Source organism: Phoenix dactylifera, chromosome 14 (assembly GCF_051530095.1).
Source record: "Phoenix dactylifera cultivar Ajwa chromosome 14, Ajwa_hap1_PhDact_Kaust_v1.1, whole genome shotgun sequence".
Classification (NCBI taxonomy): Eukaryota; Viridiplantae; Streptophyta; class Magnoliopsida; order Arecales; family Arecaceae; genus Phoenix; species Phoenix dactylifera.
Window position 1 is genome coordinate 25248865 of NC_143203.1, and position 23826 is coordinate 25272690.

General features: G+C 38.3%; 3 protein-coding genes across 6 annotated transcripts; 2 read left to right on the forward strand and 1 right to left on the reverse strand.

The window, feature by feature from the left end:
- Positions 1-598: 598 nt before the first annotated feature.
- LOC103708876 (LOB domain-containing protein 15-like) lies at positions 599-7740 on the forward strand. Of its 3 annotated transcripts, none has more exons than XM_088710443.1 (5): positions 599-686; positions 1118-1234; positions 4323-5148; positions 5562-5799; positions 5916-7740. In XM_088710443.1, exons 3-5 carry the CDS (start codon positions 5135-5137, stop codon positions 6270-6272), a joined length of 609 nt encoding a protein of 202 aa, XP_088566569.1. In that variant the 5' UTR covers positions 599-686; positions 1118-1234; positions 4323-5134; the 3' UTR covers positions 6273-7740. The 3 variants fall into 3 exon arrangements, with proteins under 3 accessions (XP_088566569.1, XP_088566570.1, XP_038988324.1); XM_088710444.1 differs by having other exon boundaries at positions 1126-1234; XM_039132396.2 differs by lacking the exon at positions 4323-5148.
- Positions 7741-10558: 2818 nt separating this feature from the next.
- On the reverse strand, positions 10559-13138 carry LOC108511375 (peroxidase 4-like). Its single transcript, XM_017843279.4, has 4 exons — positions 12879-13138; positions 12550-12741; positions 12292-12457; positions 10559-11149 (listed from the first exon to the last, which is right to left on the reverse strand). The coding sequence occupies exons 1-4, from the start codon at positions 13086-13088 to the stop codon at positions 10758-10760; spliced, it is 960 nt and encodes a 319-aa protein (XP_017698768.2). The 5' UTR covers positions 13089-13138; the 3' UTR covers positions 10559-10757.
- A 5727-nt stretch (positions 13139-18865) lies between these two features.
- On the forward strand, positions 18866-23322 carry BLOS1 (GCN5L1 family protein). Of its 2 annotated transcripts, XR_003386028.3 has the most exons (4): positions 18866-19138; positions 21374-21579; positions 22594-22746; positions 22956-23322. XR_003386028.3 is itself a non-coding variant. In XM_017843280.4 (3 exons), exons 1-3 carry the CDS (start codon positions 19033-19035, stop codon positions 22681-22683), a joined length of 402 nt encoding a protein of 133 aa, XP_017698769.1. In that variant the 5' UTR covers positions 18866-19032; the 3' UTR covers positions 22684-23322. The 2 variants fall into 2 exon arrangements, 1 of the variants encoding a protein (XP_017698769.1); XM_017843280.4 differs by having other exon boundaries at positions 22594-23322.
- The last annotated feature ends 504 nt before the right edge of the window (positions 23323-23826 follow it).

Sequence of the window (23826 nt, forward strand, 5' to 3'; positions counted from 1 at the left end):
TGAGACTCCTTTCTCTTCTCTAACATCTGCCTTTGAAGTCCCTCAATTAGGGCTCGTTTGGTTCGCAGGAAAAGGAGGGGGGAAAGTATGGTCAACGGGAAAGTAATGAAATGCCTCTTGTTTGGTTGGAGTTTTCAAAGGAGAGAGATGGGAAAGTTGTATTCCCATGGGAATATGATTCCCATATTTCATGGGAAAGTCTTTCCCATGAGAAACATGGGAAAGTTACTTTCCCATGAGGTGGGAATCACTCCTTTTTTATTTTTTTCCAAAAAGACCCTTCAACATTAAAGAAGCATTAAAGAGGCATTAAAGAACTAATTTTTATTAAGGGCATAATAGGAATTATACATAACTTTCCTAGGAAAGTGGATGGTCAACCAAACATGAGCACTTTGGAAATTTATCACTTTCCCATGGTTAACCAAACATGCCAAAAATACTTTCCTAGGTATCCTCTTCCTAGGAATATGATTCCTGGGAATCATATTCCTAGGAGGGCGCACGCCTTCTCGAGGGCTACTATACTACCACTACCACAGCTGGCAAAGCCAGCCCGGACATCCAGGGAAAATACTTCCCGCGAACCAAACGAGCCCTTATAGTGCGATATCGAGCATTTTTCTATGGAGGATTTTCTGGAGAATTTACTATTGATTCGGCCGCGAGACCTTGCCGCATTTGAGGTAATAGCCATAGATCTTCTTCTCTTTCCTTTTCTGGTTTCAAGGATGCTGTGACCACCCTGTTTGAAGCTAGTCAGCCGCTAGATCTAGTCTCACATCATCTCCCCTATTTTGCCATCAATGAGAGAGAGAGAGAGAGGGAGCTTTTCCCTATGTTGAAGGAGAGCTCTCTCTCTCTCTCTCTCTCTCTCTCTCTCTCTCTCTCTCTCTCTCTCTCTCTCTTGCCTCTCTACTTTTTCTCTTTCTCTTGCTACATATCTTACAAATTAGTAGAGAATCCAGATATCTAGCTAAACCAAAAATGACCATTAACCCTAGGAAGAGTTTCGAGTCAACATTATGTGGCCGTGGGAAGGGTTTTGGATCGATTTTATTATGATCATTGACCATAATCCATGGATGGTTAAGATTATTCTGACGATGAAATCCAGCTCTGTAGGTAAGCAATTGTCCGGGCAAGAAGGTGTTGAGCAGAATACTTTGCCTCCGAGTTTGTAAATCGAGAAGTCGATCGGTGTTCGTTGTATTTGAGTATGCTACCAATAAAGGTAAGAATCTTTGGACATGATCATCTGCATGTATATTTACTTATGCATTGCGTGATTTTGGTTCCGCATGGTTGATTATTGATGTTATACGATTGCCGATACAATTATTTATATTTTCTATATTATATGCATGTATCAGATGCTGATGGCATTTTCAGATATTTGGAATATGATACCATCTACTTGAAATTTTGAAAGAAATAAATCTTATATTATATTTGAATTGATAGTTATGAAAGAGGTATTTGAACTAGCTGCGTTAAATTATGGATAGCCTCGTTACAGCAGGAACATGGCATTGGGAATGGCCTCATCAAAGAAAGGAACATGGCATTATGGATAGCCCCAGGACGAATAGAAACATGGTAGTTGAACTTGCCGATCATGGACTAAAGCATGGCCCTGGTTAGTCAAAAACTGAAAGATAATTGTTGATGGATCCAGATCCTGTTAATGAGACATGGATGATATATAGAATCACTCACAATATTTTTTAGGAATTTGTGATAAACAATATATATTAATATAACGATTTAAGTTATATTAGATTCTTGTTATGAGATTCGATGATTTATGGTTTCACTCCAATATTGTTTATCTGCTATTTTTGAATTATATTATTATATCAATATGGATGTATGGAAAATCTTATTAGGCTGTAAAGCTCACACTATCTCTTTTCTTTTCCTTTCAAAGTCGCAGAATGCGTAGTCTCGATTGAGTTGGGTTTGGAGTTCGAGCAATGGAGTCATTAGCTAGTTAGTTTATTTTTTGATATCAATAAATATTTGAAATTATGTAATTGAATAAGTTTGATTGTTTGATCATAGTGGATTTATTTAGTTGAATTATTTATCTACTATTTTGAATTTCTGGACTTATTAAAAATTTGTTCATCTTAGCCTTGCATAATTTTTAAGGCATTATTTTAAGATACATACAGCCGTGTTATGTGACCGGACCAGATAATCGGTCGGGGGGTAACGGCTTTAACCCTCTTAAGTATCACTTGAGGTACCAGCCTAGCCTCGCAAGCATGTTCCGCATGGTATACGTTTCTTGGTATAGTTTGATGGCCCAATTTTCTGATGAATGAAATCCCAACAAGTATTTCTTGGTATAGTTTGATGGCCCAATTTTCTGATGAATGAAATCCCAACAAGTAGCTTCTGAGTTGTTGGGATATTATGGTCTAGACTAATAAGGTAGAACTGAAAACATCGCATCCATAAATAAAAGTAGTGTTTACTGCGAGCTGAATAAAGAGATTCAAATGAGCCAGCCGGTGCTTCAAGTTTGGATGGACTGATTTCTAATATAAAATTTTACATTGATTCAGCTGGATAATAAAGTCAATGTCACGGAAATATATGTTTATCTTGGTCCGGGCCCCAGTTCGAGCCCATTTGATTAAGGAATTCCTCAGCTGATACTTTAAAGGTAAACTCTTGACGGGGAAATAAAATTGAGCCAAAAACTCAAGGGGAGGAGGATACTTAATTCATTTAAACTCTTGGGACACTGTTTGTAGCAGCAGAGCTGATTTTGGTCTAGGGGTTTCATTGACCCCGCTATGGAATAAAGCCTTGCCAAGCAAAATGGACTTCATAGAAATATAAGTTCAATGGATCCTGACACAACCCATCCTCTCCTTTTGCAGTATCACACGCCATTTGTAAGAGAAGTGATTTAATAAAATATAAATTTTTATGGTCTATGCGAAATGGCCTATCAATCTCAGTCTTGGATGATCCTTGGATTGGTGATATTTTAATTGGAATGCTTGGATTGGTGGTATTTCTCTTGGCATGCTGTTAATGGACCACAAAATCAATGGAAATATACTTCTTGGTCTGTATAAGTATTCAAAATCTCTCTATCATACGAGAAATTTATGATAAGCACACACGAGCTATTTTAAACTCTCCCAATCTCTATCGACTTTTGCGTACTCCCTACAATATTTAAGTCTAGCTATCCTTGCTCGGCTATTAATCTAAATCCAATCAAATCTAATCATAAATATCATAATTAGTTTGTTGTCAACCTCAAAAAGCCTGTGTGCTACTGCTACAGTGCTTTATAGCCTGCACAAACCATGAGTTGGATTCATTCTATGCTATTCATAACTAGTGGTGTGGTCCCTCCTTTATGTGACCCACATCATTTAATAATTAAAAAAAAAGATAACGTGGCAGTTTCAAACCCCTTGGCTTGGGAATGGGGTAACCGCAGAAACAAAAAAAAAATGGAGAAGAAGTATAGGAACATTATTAGATGATTGGATGGTTAATTTTATTCATATTTGGCTAAAATTTCAGTATATTATTTCCGGCACTAAGAGCTACAGATTGAATAATTTGGATCTTTGAAAAGCTTTCTCCATTGATTATTTCAAGTATCAATATTTGGTGAGATCCATCATTTATTTTGTCGTTTATTGTTGAAATCCGCTTTATTGGTGATAAATGTTCTTTTTGTGGAACAAAGATTTAATCTTAATGATGTTTGTGTAGCCTCTAGTAAATTAGAGAGGACCTATTGTAATTCCATTATTTTAAATAGTGAAAGATTTTGATTGAACTAGGTCCCGTAGTTTTATTTTTCTTCACATCGAAGGGTTTTCACGTTAAAATTGTGTTGCCTCTTTTTTTTGGATTGTTTGATTATTTTGTTTGTTAATTGTTGATGTATATAATAGAGATTATTGTTGCTTGGTGAATTATAGTAACATTCCATATGATTGCACAAAGAGGAAAAGGGATTTTGTGGTGTTATTATTTCTTGATTGCATTTTTCTATCAATAACAACCTAGCAAATTACCTAAAATGACTAGTCGAAAGATATATTATTTGGATTTTCTAGTATGTATAAACACCCAAGATCTTCCCAGCTCGCAATTGAAGTGGGACTAAACACGGGCTCGCACGGGCTCTTACAAAAACATTTGAAGTGGGACTAAACACGGGCTCGCACGGGCTCTTACAAAAACATTGGGAGTCATAATTGTCTATATAAATATGCCTTCTCTATCTATTTTAATTTAGCATCATCTAGTTTTAATCAATTTTCTGCCATTGTATGCAGGTATCCTCTCTCTCTCTCTCTCTCTCTCTCTCTCTCTCTCTCTCTCTCTCTCGGAAGACATATCTGATCAGTTGCATCCTTTTGCCGCTGATCCCAAACAATTGGTACTGCGAAAATTGTTTCCAGAGAGATTCCATAACAATATTTAGCCATCAATGACGGTTTCTATGAGATAGACATCCAACTACCAGGTTAACATTACAATTAGCACGCAATAACCATGTGTTATCCGTAAGTTCTCACATAAGCGAATTACACATGCTTTTTTCCTTCTCCGTATATGGAAAATTCTTTCATTCTAATGTTGATTTTTGTTATTAACTCCAAAAATAGATCCCAAGACTCAAGCGACCTTTCAAAACCTAAACAACGAAGATCCCAATGTAGCCAAGACCTTTCCTTTGATTCCTTGCCAAAGTCAACATACGAGGGCAGTCCACGTGAGGAAGAAAGGCCAGAGCTGGCATCACGGAACAGAAGAAGAGCCTTCCCCTCTCTCTCTCTCTCTCTCGTTTTGTTCCAAGTCTTTTCTTAGCTTCTCCACCAGTACAAGCTTCTTCTCCAATGAACAAGTCCCTGTACATCAGCAGCAGCAGCCGAACAAAATCCTCCATTTCTTCCTTTCACCATCTTCTTATAGTTCTCTTCCCCTTTTGTCTTTTGCCTATGATATTTGCTTAGGCGCCCCATTTTCCTTACCATCTTGCCTTATAAGCACTCTTTTCTTTCTTCATATTCCATATTTCTGCTTAATTTCATCTCTCTTTCTCTCTCTTCGGAGCTCCATCTCCACTGCCAAGGAGCATGCCTGAATGTCCACAGAAAGGTAAGGTGTAGGAAAAAACAAATACTTCAAAAATACAAAAAAAAATCTATCAGTACTGGTTTTAATTTCAACAATATATTCCTTAGATTCTTGTCTTGGCGTTATGACCTTCACCAGTTTTCCTTGTGGTGGTTATGCTACCTTTAATCTCTCTCTCTCTCAAAAAAAAAAAAAAAAAATCACATTCACCAGTCCTTTTTTTCTTTTTTTTTCATGTGTTGTCCTTAAGTAGCACCAAATCCCTATCCTTGTTTCACTTGCTCCGTAGAAAGGGAACATAAGACATATCACTCATCCTTTTCCGGCTTTTGCTATTCATTGAATACACTGAAACCATAACCCTAGTACATGTAGACCCATTTTTTTTTTAGCTTAGACATTTTTTTTTGTTTTTGTTGTATATACGCCCTCAGGGAGAGATTTGATGAGGTTGGCAAGAAGATTAAGAGAGAAGCCGATGGCGCCACCGATCCTATGGGAAGCCCAGTGGGAACCCTAAACATCATAACCCCTTGCGCCGCTTGCAAACACCTGAGGCGGCGGTGTGCTCAAGAGTGCCCCTTCTCTCCTTATTTCTCACCACATGAGCCCCAAAAGTTCGCATCGGTGCATAAGGTCTTCGGTGCAAGCAACGTCTCCAAGATGCTCATGGTATTATCCCCATGCACTCTCCTCGAAATCTTACATCCTTTATCATATCTTCTCCATTTTAAATTATGTGATGAAGTTCTTGTGATGTAAATACTTCTCTATGACTAATTAATTAGGAGGTTCCCACGGCCCAGAGAGCTGATGCAGCGAACAGCCTTGTCTACGAGGCGAGCGTGAGGCTAAGAGACCCAGTGTATGGATGCATGGGGGCAATTTCAGCCTTGCAGCAAAAAGTTCAGGCCTTGGAGGCGGAGCTCCAAAGAGCAAGGGCTGAGATCTTGAAGCTTAAGTATAGGCAAACTAGTGTTCAGGTTCTGCCTGCATCTCATGCTGCTTTTCTTGCTCCTGTGGATGTGTCGGTGGCTGCACCACCCTCAATCCAAACTTCACCACCTCCTCCGGCTTCTGCTGCCTCTTCCTCTTCCTTTTCCATTTACATCAACCCAAATGAAAACGTTACATACTTCGGCTGAAAAGCTTTCAAAAAATTTTGAAAGTCTTGAACCATATGGAGTAAAGGAGGAAGGCATTATTGGATTGACGGGGAGTAGATTTTTTTTTCTTTCAATGTTTTCCATAAATTCGAGACTTACATGATGTTCAAAAGTCCATACTCACCTAAAACTTGTTGAAAAATAGTTTTGATTATCTTTTATCTCCTCCTTCCGATTTTTGTACTTCTTTAGATCTTGTTAGTTGGTGAAATTTTGTGCGAGAATACTTTGTTTTGTACTCATCCTTTGGTTGGAGAGGGCACATACAATTTTTTCTTAAGAGGAATCAAGGTATGCTTAAAAAGAATGCGCTAAATCGATCTGATTTAGACCAATTAGAAGATGGCTTTTGGATGCACCGAAAGCCATTTCAAACATTTCTCTGGATTCAAGAAAGAGAACACCATAAACTCCCATTCGAGTGAAGACTTAGTCCTATCTATGGTAAAGGCATGGAATCGAAAGGAATCGATCCAAGTGTTTGAGAAGAATTTTTCTCATAACTTTTTTGTCTCTTTTGCTTAAAGCTAATAAAAATGGACTTTTGAACTCCTTGCATGTCTGTGTGATTTGGTTGACTGAACTAGTGGATCTAGGGCTTCTTTACATGTTTGTATGTACCCTAAATCTACCTTCCTCGAAGTGTTCGAGAAGAATTTTTTCATAACTTTTTATTTTTCTCTTGCTTAAAGCTAATGAAAATGGACATTTGAACTCCTTGCATGTCTGTGTGATCTAGTTGACTGAACTAGTGGATCTAGGGCTTCTTCACATGTTTGCCTGTGCCCTAAATCTACCTCCTTCGAAGTGTCTGAGAAGTATTTTTTCATAACTTTTTTGTCTCTCTTGCTTAAAGCTAATAGAAATGGATATTTGAACCCCTTGCATGTCTGTGTGATCTTGTTGACTGAACTAGTGGATCTAGGGCATCTTCACATATTTGTCCCTGTCCTAAATCTACCTCCCTCAACACTTAAAAGGAGGGGAGACACAAAGTGTGAATAATTTGTCTTCCCTATGTAATCTAGGAAAAGAAACTCGAGACTTTGGTCATGTGGATGTGCAGAGAGAAAAATGGCCATCATATTCTTGGGAAACTGCACGACTAGTCCTAATTTTATCATCTATGTCCCAGAAAAAGATAACATTCTTGACATTATATTCACCTTTCTAATTCTCAAGACAATGATTTTGCTTGAATTAAGATGTTTATAATTAGAGAAGCTAGTCGGAGACACATTATTTGGTAGCTAGAAAGAGTTACTTGTGCTCTATCATTATATTTCATATCCAGTACTTCTGCAGCTATAGTTTTCCACTTTTTTGCCCAACAAACCATCTTACATGGAGTTATATCTAGTTTAAGTTCTTTTCAAACAGAAAATGCAGTGGTAATAATGTACTACTTGTAAAGCCAATAAGAAAAAAAAGAATATCAAACCAGAAATTCTCTTCTCTACTTCGACTATATAGCTTGGCTCAACGTAGCAAAAGATATGATCAGAGTACATCTTTTCATTTTGATCAATTTGTCGGAGAAAAGCTAATTGAAGTGTTAAGCTTGGAAGGAGACTGGTTTCCGTATCCGTGTATGAGCGAGAGAGGGGGGGAGAGAGAGAGAGAGAGAGAGAGAGAGAGAGAGAGAGAGAGAGAGAGAGGTGGTTCTTTCTTGGTGGGGTGGTCAATGATCTTGCCAACTAATCTATTATTAAGACTAGAGAGGGTTACGTAGCGTGCAAAGTTCTATATGGGCGGTGGTGAGAAAAGGAGAAACACTCATCACTAAAATATTTCATTGGAAACTGCATGACTTCACGATCTCCTATACTTTTCTACCCTTACGTTCGTTGTTTATTTTGGAGAAGAGGTGCTTCCATGGATGTTATGGGATTTGGTCTACCGTCGTAGTTGCTTGAAATGGTCCCATCATAGTTTTGTCTTTACTCAACTCTCATTCCAAAAACAAGAGTTAATTATACCAAAATCCTAAATATTATTTAAACAAATCCATTTCTACTATTCAAAATCTCAACTCCGTCTTCATCCAGCAAACTGAGTTTCATGTAGTTTTAAAGGAAAAGAATTGTCAAACGAGAATTTTTTCTTTTAAGACGGGGTTCTTCAGACTTTTTGAACGGATAGCATGTTGGTAAGGCTTCGAATTGGTCGCCAATATTCACTTAAGTGGTCACTGTTAAAATAGTAGTTAATTCTACAGCCGGGCTCCTAAAAAATATTAAAACAAATTCCTTTCTCTTATTCACAATCTTAACTCCATCTTCATGCAACAAAAGTTATAGTTTTAAAGCAAGAGAATTGCGAAGAGAGAACTACTTTTTTTTTTTTTGGTAGATTGGGTTGCTCAGACATTTTGGAGAGCTCCAAGTTGGAACTGTAGGTAAGTCTTTTTCAGATTTTTAAACCGAAACATCAACCAAATGGTGGCACGAGGAGATTTTCGCACGTGCCACCGACTTGTGGTTAGAATTTGAAGAAGATAGGATCGAGGTCAGTTGCAAATATATGGTGCAAGCAGTAAGTTATGGGTGCGAAAATTTCTTTGTATCATGAGAATTAGAATTTTGTGTGTTTTTCTAGACACAGTAAATAAATTTCATTTGGATTGCTTTAATTTCCTTAATGACCCCTTCTAAAGCTATGTTCTAACTTCATATTGAGTAGAAGTTGCGCCACTTTGTGCTGCTCGATTAGCTTGTTAACGCTCCAACGATGCCTTCTTTTGATAGATTATAATTTAAGGCCATCTTTTTCGCTTTTCACGTACTTCATGAATTTTTCAATGATTTTCTCGTCTTATCACCTTGCCCCCCCGGCCTTTCATTGTGCCATCGTAGTTGAAGTTTAGATCTTCAAGAGTTTAGTGCATTGGCGGCCCAAGTTTCATAACGTTATGGGCCTTGCATTCACATTCAATTTGGGCTAATTACATTAACGTAGTCCTGGGCTGGATTGGGCCTTCGAACAATAACCCTATTTCGTTCGTTTTGGTTTTGATGTTTGAGATCTCACTATTGGGCACAAGCCTGGTTGGAGTCCATGTCAAAGAGTGGACGAGCCCATCCATCTCTACCCATCCCAGCGATCCCACCCTTCACACGTACCAGGGCAAGCCGAAGCCTTATATTAGGATTTCTCAAGTTTCAAGCCCTCGACTTCTCGCTTATAAGGCAAGAGGGTGTATCATTGAGCTCTAGGCTTATGGACTTTTCTTCTTTTTTTTTCTTTGTTGGGTTTCTTATAAGAGAGGCTTGATCTAGAGAGGCTTGCCTGTTATTTGATCTTTACAACGTCTAACAAGGACCATTACAAAAGCCACTTTTTTACTCCAAGAAATGTAATTAAAGCTAGACTAGTCAAACAAAGGATGCTAATCTATTACAAAAGTCAATCAGGGAACATGTTAAGAAGCTATTCCGCTTGTTCTGACAGTGCTAACAAAGGAGCTAGCCACAAGCATGGGCTAAAATAGCCGCTGTTTGGTAGGAGACTAGCAAAACACTAGTCAGACTACTGTGTATCGTTCAAGTACGTACATACAAATGTACGTATGTATACATAGATGTGTAGTTGTGTGTTTGTGTGTACGTGCGTGGCATGAAACTCATTTGTTTTGACCTTGTCTAATGATCGGTCACATGGTTTCTTAAACGCGTGTGCACTCCAAACAAGCCAAGTTCTAGTTATCTTTCTTGAGATTATGTGACGGTAAGTATTGAATGACTTTGTATTCAAAAGATGTCCAAAAACTGGCTGAAGCTGGTCGGACCAGTTGTTATTAATATTTGTTGGTATAGATTGATCTTAGAAACCAGAAACTTCGTCATAAGCCAATCTGCAAAAAATTAAAAGAGAAAAGTAGTAATTAAGGAAAAAAGAAAACTTGGTGCCATCATCATGTCATCTTCTACTCTGAATAGTTTCATCAATAAGTTACTCGTTATTGATTCTAACCTTTTTGTCGTTATTAATATCACGTACTCCTAACTATGATTATAGACTTAGAGGTCCATCATGTCATTTTCCAGGAGGCTGTAGACGACCCACGCCCCATGTCATTGCTTTGAAAGCTCACCAAACTGGTGGGACCATTCGACCCCTCGGCATCCTAGCAATTCATGTGCATTGTTCAATACTCCTTCAAGGAAGTAGATTCCAATCCAACATCAACTTTAGTGCACCTATGGTTATCATAACAGTGTATTTAGGCACAAAGCTTATCGATCCATTCAAATGATTAATCTTGGTAACTCAATAATAAATATCATATGCTTCAATAATCAATGTTCTTAATACACATCTGAACAAAAAAGTGAAGCTCTTGGTACACGACAGGCGAAAGTAAACACAAAGACATAAAGCAGTAATCTCGTAACTTTAACACCTTTCTTGTGATCGTTTTCTAAGAAAGGTGGTACAACCAAGCCTCGAGGTGCCGCTGTCCCCTTAATTGATCTTCCTGCAATTCTTCCTAATCTCACCCTTTGAGCCCGTGAGGGGGTTAATGGCTGCCATGTTGATCATGCCAGTGACAAAGTCACGGTAGAACGTGCCAGGGCTTGTGGTATAAGTCTTAACTTGGGAGTCAGTGGATCCGCCATTGAACAGCACTTGGTCGGAGTGGAGGAGGCCCTTCTCGTTGATGAGATTCTCGTAGTAATCGTTGTCGAAGTAATTTTGAGTCTGGACATCCAGGGGTGCCAAGTTGTTGTCCCCTGAGCCGGCGGTTCTCGGGCATTTTTTCTGCCTCTTCTTGGCGAAGGAACCATTGATGTCGGTTTCGTTGTATATGCGGCTTCTAAAGTTGATGCACCGTGCTTTGCCAATGGTGTGGGCACCTATGAGAAAATATACTTAGGATTATTTAGATGTACATGGTCATTAAGTATTGTATTATTTTAACAATCTCCCAATTAACTAAGTTAATTTGGCTGCTGTAAGGCTTATCTCCTCCACGGCAAAATGCAGGACCACTAGTATACTTCTATACTGTGTCACAAAGGGATCAGGGTTACGACCTGGATGGCAACACCATGTATACTGTGTCACAAAGGGATCAGGGTTACGACCTGGATGGCAACACCATGCTACTATCCATTTGAATTGATGTTCTACCTTCTGATGTTGACTCTAACGTGGAACATGTGTACATTGAAAGCTGGCGGGCAGCTTTGATGTCGCACATCAATATTACCAGGTCACGGGTGACATGCAAGCATGGAACCCGCACACGGTTGCTTATAATAATTACTTCGAGGATGAGATTCAGTATTTGACATGGTCTAGAGTATGCCAATTGGCACTTCCTGCATGGAGGAGCTTTTGGGGTAACAAAATTGTTTTTTATTTTTTATGATTATTATTTTGGTAAAAGAATAGGGGGGACGAACCGACCCGCGTAGCAGCTTTCACTAGGTCTTCCTTTCATCAGAGAATATTTGATGTAGGTCGCAAGTTTTTGCGTGTTCTTTCCGACCCGTGGGTTGCCCCACGTGTGAGTACGTCGACCCAGCACCACCTCGGTACAAGCGAACCAGATAGCGACTCCACTGAGTAAATCGACAGAAGGCATCCGGTCCTGACATTTAATCGACGCCCGTGCATTTCGAATCTAGGTCATTTTCATGGAATCTTAGTCCTGTTCCAACCATGCTGCCATCTTAGTGGCAACAAAATAGCTTTAAATGGCAAGAAGCCGCCATTGTCATACTCTGGTAACTAATTGGAAGAGTAACGTAGGTGACGTATATTTTGGAGTTTACTAAGTCAAGGTGCTTTCCCCACACACTGTCCTTGATTGGAGGGGGACATGCAACTGGGAGAGAGACGGTTGTTCTTTGGCCAGCTATTGAAGAATAGGTAGTAACAAGTCTAATCCCTCATCAACTTAACATATCAGAGTCATGAATTTGATTAAAATCATGTAGCATGGATATATGTGTGTGTATATATATATATATAGATGACTTGGTTATCATACCAGAGAGGGCTACCATGTCCTTTTTAGAGAGACCCACAGCTGCAAATTTAGAGATGAGATTGCTAAGGCTCGAGGTAGGAGGAGGAATGTTGTTGTTAGCTAGGGAGAAGCTGGCTGTCTTTGAATCCCTCCTCCCCAACGTCACCTCCCAGTATGGCCCTCCAAGCTGCAGAACAAGTTCTTTCAGTCAATCCAAAGGCTATTTCGATGAGCGAGACCTTTCTTAAGAATAGCGGCCGACCCATGATTCATACTCACAATGACCACCGAATCTCTGGATGTGATGACCACGATGTCGGCACACGACACGACACCCGGGCACACCTCCTCAACCGCGGCCTTTATCTTGTCTATGACATCGAATCCCCTCACGGAGTTGTTGTTGGGTGCTGCAGTCTTCTCCCCCCTGAAACTGGATGTGTCATCCAACAGCAACGACGCATCGCAGCCCTGCAGCAGATGCAACACGCATGTCGGACGCTAGGTATTGAGTTAAAATGAGAGTTTGCTCGTAAAAAGTTGCAGGAGAGAAGCCATTGGAAACCAAAATGCAAGCAAGCCAAGTAATATGAGAAAAGGTTGACTACTTGGACAAAGCAGTCATGGAAGAGGAGGCGAAGCAGAGAGGCGCCCATGCGCTTCTCCTTCGCGATCGCAGACTGCACCACATGTTTCACGGTGGGAAAGAGTTTGGGGCATGACGACGCATAGAAGTTAGGAGAGAGATTCGCCGAGGTGCTCCCAAGGAGGAGTAGAAGAAGTGCTAGAGGAGCAAAGGTCATGGAGGAGAGAGCCATTTTTTCTCTCGATGGTAGAGAGAGAAGGAGCAGAGGAGAGAGTGTGGCTTGAGGAGGCCATGCGAAATAATAGGCCTATTATATAGAAGTGCGAGGGTGGGGCTTGATTTGATCTTGGTAACTTCGTAGCCGAAGGTGCTTACCTAATTCCTTGGACTTTTGGATGGAATTGTAGGGGAAAACATGAGTGCATTAACTGGATCGGCGCAGAACAGGGCAATGGGGCCATGGGGGCTGGCTTAGCTCTGAAAGGGTCATCAACTGCACCGAGGCTTTTTGATTTGTCAAAATCAACGTCGGCTCGTCACGAGCCCATTTGTTTTTCTCGTGGTGCAGCGCTCTCTTCGGAAGGGTGGCCGAAAAAAGTATTGGAAGACCAGCGAGATTTACTAGTGTCGTAGTCAGTTGCCTGGATAAGAGCAGGGGACCAAATTAAGGAGAGAAGGATTTCAATTCAGATAAGGAAAGCCTACTGTTGACCAATGACTCGCAGAAATATCTCCTAGTTCATGCAAATCATGGGTCAAATCTATTCTGATACCACTTGTTGCAGCACATCATCTCATCTAAAAATGCAAGTCAGAAAATATAATTCAGATTTCTTAATTCTATATAAGTATCGAAATTTTTTCGACCAATAATCGATGTAGAGTTAAACACATGCCCACATGGATCTTTATTAAATAATTTTTTGTAAGGTGGACAAAAAAAGAGATATGAAAAAAAAGGATACAGTGGTGCCACGCAAAAATGCTTACACACAACTCTGAGAAACAACTCAGAAGAAACAGGGCAAGCATCTAAATAACCATGATTATTTGTCATGGCCATGCACATTAGTGGCAGACTCACCCTCTTGTAAGCAGAAAATTTAGGTGAGATTGCCTATTTCCCTTTCAGTTTTTCAGGCTGGTCCGGCTATTTTAGCATTCCCCTTGGGAACAGCTTTGTCCTTCTTTGCCTTTGGAAATCATGTGGCAAAAACAACTTAAAAACTACTCAATTGACCCGTCTAATCTCTTTTTGTACTCTCTCTCTCTCTCTCGCTCTCTCTCTCTCTCTCTCTCTCTCTCTCTCTCTCTCTCGCTCTCGCTCTCTCTCTCTCTCTCTCTGTGTGTGTGTGTGTGTGTGTGTGTGGATTACATCAGAAACTTCTATACAGTACACAATATACTGTGAAAGTAGGCAATCTTCTTTGGTAGTAGATATCCATCTCTGCTAAATTTGTCTCGTGGAAGCATCCTAGTTGGTATAATATGTTTTCAGTAGAGAAAGTCGAAAGGGAAAATAAACAATTAGTCACCTCTGTTTGCGTGCATTAAAAGATTGCACGAGAAGGTCAGATCTGAACTTCTGAGAGGGACAGAACGTTGTTCACGCTAAGCAATTCGGTTTTTTCAAGCTTATGTCGCTTAATTATTATCAGTCAAAGGCTTTAAGAAGCCAAATACACGACCTTCCGATTTGTCTGCGAGAGTTGGACAAAGTACTGGCCAATGGCCAAAAGAGTCCGTAAACATAATAGCTGGCGACCATATACTCGTGATCGAACCAGTTAGCTATTTTCTATTGGATAAGTTAATACGCAACTAGATGAACCTAGAACTTTTCGACATTGGAGACTCCTGAACATAAAAGATATATATAAATCCTGTAAGTGCTCATCATCTTAGAAATCAGCTCTCTTCAATTGAATTTTTCTTTGTTCGATTTGTTCAAAGCTAGTTGAGTTATTTATAACTTCATATGTCTTGTAAGAATTGATTTAGACTGGGTACAATTTGATGTTGTGCTACAGTTCTACAACTTCTCCATTGACTTGAACAAAGAAAGGCGGCTTTTGAGGATCATATAAAAGCAACACATTGGAATGCAGGTCAGTCGCTGTAAGTTGACGTCAAAGGAAGAGTGGTTGCCTGAATTAGCGCAGCCATGTGAAGACGTGAGGAATTCAATCACTCCTTGGATGTCTAATCATTCCATCTACGAAGTATTTCCTTTGTCTAGAAACCGCTAAGCAGCGAAAGGAAAGAAGCTGGAGTAATTGATGGAGGCTGTTGCTACTATATTCTCGAACTTCTCAAAATAATAGAACTTAAAAATTTAAGTGAATTCAAAGTTTCTAACCTTTTGATATTACAACATCAATGACCTGCAAGATCCCTTCGTTTTCATTTTCCTTAAATCTTCGCACTTTTCCACCAATTCTGACGGTAGATTTCTTCTGTTTTTCTTTGAGAAATACAACAAGAATGCCACCATCTATGTTCAAATTCAAGAGCTCTCTCTAGCTATGTGGTGTGTTGGCTAAAAAGACAAAGAAGGTCTGTTAAGATTAAGCTCAATCCAAACATAACATAAACCTGATCCAGATTAGTCCCGGCGTGGCCAAAATTAAGTAATTTTTGTTACTTGACCTTAGAAAAATCAACATGGCTAGCTCTTCTTTTTTTTTTTGATGTGCATTGGAGGAAGTAAAACACTTCCCCCAGATTTTATTCAGAAAATAGAAAAGTAAAAGAGAAATAAACATCAAAACAAGGCAGAGGATTAGGGACTAGAGAACAACAAACATCAATACAAACACGAAGGCGGGCTTGCGTGCAGAAGTGAAGATAAAAGTTGTCGACACGTTTTGGTCCATATCACCTACTTTTTGGAGCTTAACTATTTCCAGCTTTTGTAAGTATGGAGAGTCTTCTGCGAAACAGAGTAAATAGGCTCTTTCTCTCGAGAAAAGTAGACAGCAATGGTGAGTAAATAGTAGTCTTCTGCAAAACATGGCTAGCTGTTTGGAGTAATATTGGAACAATGGGTTTTCCTGAGCTCTCTGGAACTAATTTAACTCCATGTAGCAACAAAGTGTTGCCTAAGAAGTAAAAGAGTGAAGTGGAAATCAGATTGTGCTGTTGTTTGTTGAGACATCAATTCTGATGACATGGATTTGGCTCTTCCCAGTGCCCTGCTAGAAAGGAGAAAAGGACACCTTTCTTTTCACAACCTGGAACTTCTTGGTGGACAGCTTACATCCTAACATTCGCTAATAGGGGCTTTTTTTACGCTGACCAAAACAACTTTTTGCAGGAAATTCACCAGTTTAATTTTACACAAACGGACATATCCTTGTAATTTAATCACACCTTCCAGTGTGCCCATTGTTCAATTAATGTTCACTAGTCTTATCGTTTTCTACAGAAAAAAAGTTCACGAGTCCTATTGATGTATGATGTATCCAAGTAAGTCGTTCATCTGTCCCTGTTTTGTGCTCTCACTGAAAGCCATTGCATTATCTTCCATGGAAGTTTCTGAAGGCATATTTACAAGTTATTTGATGCCTAGTTTGGCTGCACAGAGAGACCTGATGCTTGGTGAGATGTAACCCTCATAATCTTATGAACAACCTGTCTTCCAAGATGGAAACCGACATGGTAATCATCAAAAAACATGGCAGTCATCAAAATCTTTCATATGGATCATGAGTTTGTGTCAATTTTCCACCAACCGTGAACATGGCAGGCCAAGGACAGGATTTGTTCGGTTCTTTTAAGACAAAATTTTCCTAAAAGTAATGAGTAAGAGGCCAACAATTCATTAGGGCATGTGTACGTTAGCTATGGAGTCAATCAAATTTCTACCAGAGTATGAAAGCGATATAGTGAACTTATTCTTCTTTTATTTTCTTGAAAAAGATTTCGATTTCAGTTAGCATATTCAGGAAAAAAAAAATAATGGCCTCAAGTTCTCTGGCCAAACTAGGATGCAGAAACAGAGAATTTTTACTAAAAGTACGTAAAAGATGCAGATTCATATATATTTACTACACAACCATTTTCATAGTAAAGGCTATGCAGGAATAGTTCTACTCTTGTTGACCATATAAATCTTCAAGAAACCTCAAAAATCATACAACCAAATATTCAAGAGATCGTCAAAGCAAAATCTGTTATCGTATATTTTTCATTAAAGAATCACCGAAGCATATTTATGAGATAGTTATGGAATCTCTAAAATCACGTAAGATTTTCAGTATATACCTTACGATTATTTTTGTATATTTTCATCCTTTTATCTATTACCATCATAAGCAATGTGAACTTTTTTGCATTAGATACATGCATGGACTAGTACTCTACATGCCGGAAAAGCTAATGAACCTAGCATTCACCTAGTCTTCCTCGTAGGTTCAACAAAAGAATTAATTAATTAAAAAAATCCCCAGCTAAAACACCTGGCATTCCTGCTAGAAGTGGTTCCACATGCTCCAAGAAACTCCTTGATTGGGAGGTTGCCATCACCTTGCCATTTCATGAGGCCAACTTGTAACTTTGAACTAACTGCAATCAAATAGATTGTTTACGTTCATCGCCCCATGCAATCCAACTGGGGTCGATCATATCTTATCCCACCAAACTCCTCGCATCTGATCTTGGAAAGTCCTTTTCAGTCAATATCGACTTCACAACTGACCACATTATTGCACTGCTAAGAAGAAGGAGAGGCAAAATTTGATCTCTCCTTCTCATTTGCTTGCATCTTAATCAAAGCGGAGGGATGAGGCTGATGGGCAGTTCCGCTTCAAATGCAATGCTATGATTCTCTATCCAAGCACGCGGTACATCACTTGACGTAAATTAGAAGCCATTTTTAAGTACTATTTCCCCCTTAAAGGTAGCATTAATAAAAGGCTAATGATTCAGTCCACATTCATTAGCTGCGGGCGGCCTCCAACTTTTCTAACTTTAGATTTGTTGTGTCTAAAAACATATAATATTTATATGGTTCAGTCTATTGATCTACATCCACGTCAAGCGCTGGCTGTCGCCATTTCAAAAAAATGGTCTCTTTTTGTCTCTCTAGAGCTTGTAAGCTCATGGCTTACTTTACAAAGTTAACATCTAGACTTAGATATGTTTGGTGTGGATGGATTCCTATCCTTTTCTTTTAAGAGAAAAACAAATTAATTATTGCTTTCTAAACTATTTGCAAAATTGTTCTCTTTCCTCATTGTGCTAGATTGAAATTTGGTGCACAACTTATCGGCATAATCAAGCCTATGTTAGTTCTGGCTTTTTTTTTTTTGGTGGTAGGAATGAAAGATCACTGCATTGCATCTGCTCTAATAAGATGAGCAAGATTGGGAGGAAAAGTTTCAATCCAAACTAATTAACATACCCAAACTCCATTAGAAATCCAAATTATTGGCTTAATTGTCCTATGTATTGAAGAAATTCCTTCCGGTTATTCAAATAGACACCCATGCTTAATTGGAATTCTTTTCCTTTTTTGTTCTTAGAAGTAGAGAAACAAACAAGATCAAAAGAATATGCTTAAAAAACAAAAAGTTTTCAATCTTTTGTTTCTTGGCTCAAGAAAAAGTTTAGATAATTCCATATAACTTATAAATGCTATTACTTCTTAAAAGTCTAAAAACGAAAAATAAGATATTAAAAGGTTGTAATTCCTTTTCTCCTGTAATAAAATGTAACAGCTCTAGCAATTAGATATAATGGCTATAAATGCGAAAATAATTATATCTGCCTTTTGATTTATATCTAATCTTATATTTTTAAGTTCATAATTTTTGTGAATCGGTGATGAATGTATTGCCCTTTTACTTTTGGCTATTTCATTTTTGTACTCTCTCTTTGAAAGCAAGATCCAAAAAAAACCCTTTTATTTATTGTATTACTTGTTGATTCAAAAAAAAAAAAAAACAATAATCAGCCTACTATATTTGTATTTTATAGAACTTTTATGTCATAAAACCGACATGAACCTTTTTTTTTCTTCTTCTATACATCATCATCATCATCATCATCATCTCATACTATTACTTTCAAACCCCTTAAAGACTTAATATTTACATTAATCTTTCTGTTTAGCGAACTAATTCACTCTTCGTCTGGGCTCTTCTTGGGGCCGCTTCTCCCTCTCACGCCGACGGATGGTGATGGAGGGAACGAAGGCAGAGGTGGGGAGTTTGGAATCGTCGCTCCTGCGAATCGTTCAGGAGCACCAACAGAGATCCATCCGGATCCGAGATCAAACAGGTCCGTTCCAGGGTTTCTCTTCCGCAGATTCCCAAAACCCTATCTCCACCTTCTCGAATATGATTTTATTCTTGCCTAATCTAGATCCAGGTTCCTATTCTTGTATGCTTCTTTTAGGCTTTTTACGTATGATTTCTGCTCTGATTTGAAGAAGAAAATGAGGGAAAATACGAGCCAATACGAAATCTTAATGAGGGGAAATCTGGAACCTGAATCTCAGAGGTGTAGCAAAAGGAAATCAGGATCCCTAATTAGGGTTTTGGATGTATTGTTGTTGTAGAACCCATCATAAAGAATATGATTTTGGCTGTTCGGTTGTGGGATCTTGAAAAGTCTCTTATATGGTAGATCTATATTGAGGAACGATCTGATTGAAGGAAAACATTGTAGTTATCAGATACTACGTTTAACTTATTAAATTAATACTATTATTTCAATTTTTTGATGCTGTTATATGGCTCGATATGGTGCGACTTCTGCTAGAAATTGGTGGATAGGGCTTCTTTGGTTCCTAAACAGGCACATACTTTTATCCAAGTCAGATATAAATCTAGCAAAATTTTAGTCGCCAGAATTGGGAGCAGTTGCAGTTTCAGTGTAGTGAATATTTTAAATTTACTTTCAGCACTAGGAAGCTGATGCAGGTCGATATTCTAGGAAGATTCTAAGTGGGTGCACTGCGCTGGGTAAAAGATTCTAGCTAGTAAGAGCAAATATTAGAAATATGTATGGGTAGGACTAGCAATGCTTAAAAGCATCAAGTCTAGCCCATGAGATTAATTTCATCCTAAATCCAACCAAGTAAATTTGTGGGCCTGAGGCTAAAGCTGTTTAGGATTGCATTGCAATCATGGAAATTTGGATCCAGTTTCATGTATGATGCCTATGTTTAGACACGCGAAGAGGGTTGATGTGATGGGTAAGGCAAAGGGGGCCGTCAATAATTTTGTGTGAGGGACAGAGACTATGAGACTAGGTTTAGTTTATATACTCATTTAATCTTTTAATAAGTTCTGAGAACTGGTACCAATGTCGAGCAAGAAAGAAAAAAAAAGGGGCATTAGTTTGTCAAGACTCAAGAAAGAATCAAGCTCATAGTGCATATCACACTTTAGTAAAAGTTCATGTGACCGACACTTGCTTGACAAAAGATTGAATATGATTTTTATACACATGCTGGGACCTATACTTTTGCTATAAAAAATTATTGCATGTGAGTAAATATGAAGTTATCCATCAACCAGTAGATATTTACATTCCAAACATCATGTTGTATTTAGATATCCAGAAATGCCTATTAGTTAGTAGATATTAGAGATTTTTACTTATTAACCATGTATCTACTTGGTTTTTCAAAAGAATTATCTTCTGCTAAAGATCATTAGTTTATAAAATCTTAGTGAAAATTTATAGTCTGTCGGGAAGTTTTTCCCTTGACAAAAGTTCTGATCTTATTGCAATTTGAAGGTATGGAAATAAATAATGTGAAAGCTTGTTAGGCTGGATTTTGAATTCCTAATTATTTAGTTTACATGGTCAGGCTAGATGCATTAAGTGTTACCTTTAGACCTATATAATTTGTCTTTTGTTTTTTTGTTTTTTGAATTGATTATCTAGATGACCTTCTTGTTTTTCTTGGGATTGAGGTAAAAAAATTTGATAGTTCAAAACTTTTTTTCTCTCTCTATTTTAGGTTCGGGGCTTACATTACATTTAGTTTTCTAACATGGTACCTTATTTAATAATATACCATGGCTTGGACCATCTTACTGGGCTCCATAGCTCAGAGAAATATCTTCCACTGTTGGGATGTAGTACTATTAATACAAAATGCTTTGTGGGCCATCGAAATTGAGAACCGACACCCATTGCTCATGATCATCATTTGGACTTTGGAGTAAATTTCACCAGTAAAAAACTTTTTGCTTGTTGTTTAAATTATCAATGACTAAGTTGGTTTTTGTATATATCTGACAATTTACTCAAAAGATAACAAACGATCAATCAATTGAAAGTGATCTTGATGTGTTCTGGTTTCTAGTATTCATTTCAATGCACTTTATGCTGTCATGAATCTAAAATGTTATGTTGTAGAAGGTGCTGCTGGTAAAGCTCTGACTTCTCTCATCAGTAAATCTATTAGAAACTCTTAACAGATCCTCTAACTTATATAAGTGCATGAGGATGCAATAGTGTAAGTCTTACTGAAATGTGGTTTGCTTTTTGTGCCCACAGATAAAGCAAAGAGGGATGCTTTAAGATCTGCAACACATGTTTCTGGACTTCTGGTTGACACAGTCAATGGAGGAGTTGAAGAATCCTTCATCAATGAGAAGCGTATTGAACTTGAAATACGAGCATTAGTTAGTACTGTCATGCGCTATAAGAAGCAAACAAATCAATGGCTGGCCGCTTCCCATGCATTGAATACTATTTTAAAGGTTTGCCCAATAGTACTACCTGTAGTATATTTTCCATATAAGCAGTTTATATCAGCATATTGGGGTTCATTCGACCTCTCCATCTAGCAATACTCATAAAAATTAAATTTGGTGAATATAGGTTATTTCTGCAGAAGAGCACTCTACATGCTATTTTCTCGCCCTCTTGACTCTCACTGATTACTTTGTCTATTCCTTGCAGATGCCCCCCCCCCAAAAAAAAAACTTAGGCGATTTATTAAACTATTGTCTAAAAGGTTTTCTGTGCATTTAGCTGTCCTTTTTCACCCAGTATGTTTCTAATTGTAGTTATCTGTTTCTTCATCATAAGTTTTCCAAGTTGCAGAATCTTCTTTCTTCTGTTTTCCTGTTTCAGTTCATGTAATGATTTAATAGCATCCTATATCTAATTAATTTTTACTTTGTATTTCTTATTACATCTTTTGTTTTCCCGTGAGCCTTATCGCTTCCATTTACACAATGTTTCCAGTGTGAATGAACATTAGCAAGTCCTTGAGTTATACATTTCTTTCTTTTCTATTATCTAGTACTGTTGGTGAGATGAAATGGGATGGAATCATCAACTGTTTTTCTATTAAGAATAAAGGGATAGGGAACATAACTAGGTAAAATATGTTTTTCTCGTGCCTATCCTAGTTTAGGGAATCATTGGTAGGCCTACCCATCTTTGTAGTATTAGTTATTTGCATGTAACTGTACTGACAATCAGTTTGGCATCATAGGATTCTACTTATGTATTATTGCTATCAAAAAATAATATATTTGATAAGATCACAAAATGACAAACTCTTCATTAAAATTCTCAGCATCTTCCCACATTTTGTCGGAGCTAAACATTATTGCCTGTGCTTATATGCAGTTCAAATGTTGGGCTGAATAGACTTCATTTTGCTTTACTTTTTCAGCATTCAATGAAACTGAAAATTGAACAGAGATATTAGGTCTTTTACCAGTTATTTGTATGTTCAAGATGAATGGTTATTTGAGTTGCAGGAGATTGGAGACTTTGAGAACTGGATGAAGATCATGGACTTTGATTGTAAAAGCATCAATGCTGCAATTTGCAACATTCATCAGACATAAGTGCATGCACCAGACCACAAGGGTCATTACATTTGCCCAGTCAGTCTTGTGAATCCCCTTGGAGTATGTCATTATGAATTTTGATTTTTTGAAATCATTCTCAGCCAATTTTTCATCAGTTACAGCCATTACTACAATTGGTGCTTCTGCAATTTCCTTTTTTCTGTGTAAAATTGCCATCATTTGGATGTATCAACAATCGTAACAGCCATGCTGATTCTTTATATGCATAGCCTGTATAGAAATTGTGATCCTGCATGTATTTGTTGTAGCGAACTGTTATCATTCCTGCTTGCCAAGTAAAGAGATGTAAGCTGATGGTATTCCGAGTGAAATGTAAGCTGATGGATTTAGCTCTCTTCCAGTGCCTCCGCAACATCTATTAATGGAGGCAAGCTAAAAGTCGAAGGGCTTAAATTATTCAGTCAATTAGGGTATCATGATGGTTGTGTCATGAAAATGATCTTTCTGTAGGAACCAAGCTTAGTATTTACTTGGTTGATGTACCATCAACATTTTGATCATATTGTCTGAAACAGACATGCTACTGTTCTTTTCTTTGATGTACTCTAGTAATTGTATAACTTACCGGTCGGATTTGGCAGACCCACTTATAAATTTAGTTGATATTATTGTAAATTATGTGTTGATGTATCTTTAAGAGATTCTTTTGCTTATACTGTTGCATCTTAATGCTAGCAACCATCCCAAGTCTTAATGGAGAAATGCAGACGGATATCAGGTGCTGTCACTCACTCACGAACAACCGGACAGAATTCAGCGATCTAATGGAACAGAGGCAACATGTATTCGTGTTGCTGATACCAGATCTGTCACATTCTGCGGCAATTATTTTAACAGTTCCAGGTATCTGCATCCCCACTTTGTGATATGCTCAGGATTAATTCCCTTCCATGCTACTGAATTTTTTGCCACGTGGCTCCTCGCCCCACTTCGAGAACTTAAGAGCATCTAATAAACATTCTGTCGGAGTGAGTGAATTCTATGTGTTACCGAGAAAAAAAGGATAGGATCTTATGTTGCTCAAACCAATGGGCTCTTGTGCACAGCAGTATGAATGCGAACTTCAGGAGACATCGGTATTTCTACAGGGAGATATTACTGGGAGACGATATCTGATAA

Bases quoted from the DNA above. Each gene is read 5' to 3' on its own strand.
- LOC103708876 (XM_088710443.1), top strand. The intron at 5,800-5,915 runs GTATTATCCCCA...CTAATTAATTAG, and splicing joins ACGTCTCCAAGATGCTCATG to GAGGTTCCCACGGCCCAGAG.
- LOC108511375 (XM_017843279.4), bottom strand. From the start codon at position 13,088: ATGGCTCTCTCCTCCATGACCTTTGCTCCTCTAGCACTTCTTCTACTC. The intron at 12,742-12,878 runs GTAGTCAACCTT...CATCTGCTGCAG, and splicing joins TCCATGACTGCTTTGTCCAA to GGCTGCGATGCGTCGTTGCT. The intron at 11,150-12,291 runs GTATGATAACCA...ATTTTCTCATAG, and splicing joins GGACATGGTAGCCCTCTCTG to GTGCCCACACCATTGGCAAA.
- BLOS1 (XM_017843280.4), top strand. From the start codon at position 19,033: ATGGTGATGGAGGGAACGAAGGCAGAGGTGGGGAGTTTGGAATCGTCG. The intron at 19,139-21,373 runs GTCCGTTCCAGG...TTGTGCCCACAG, and splicing joins CCGGATCCGAGATCAAACAG to ATAAAGCAAAGAGGGATGCT. The intron at 21,580-22,593 runs GTTTGCCCAATA...TTTGAGTTGCAG, and splicing joins CATTGAATACTATTTTAAAG to GAGATTGGAGACTTTGAGAA.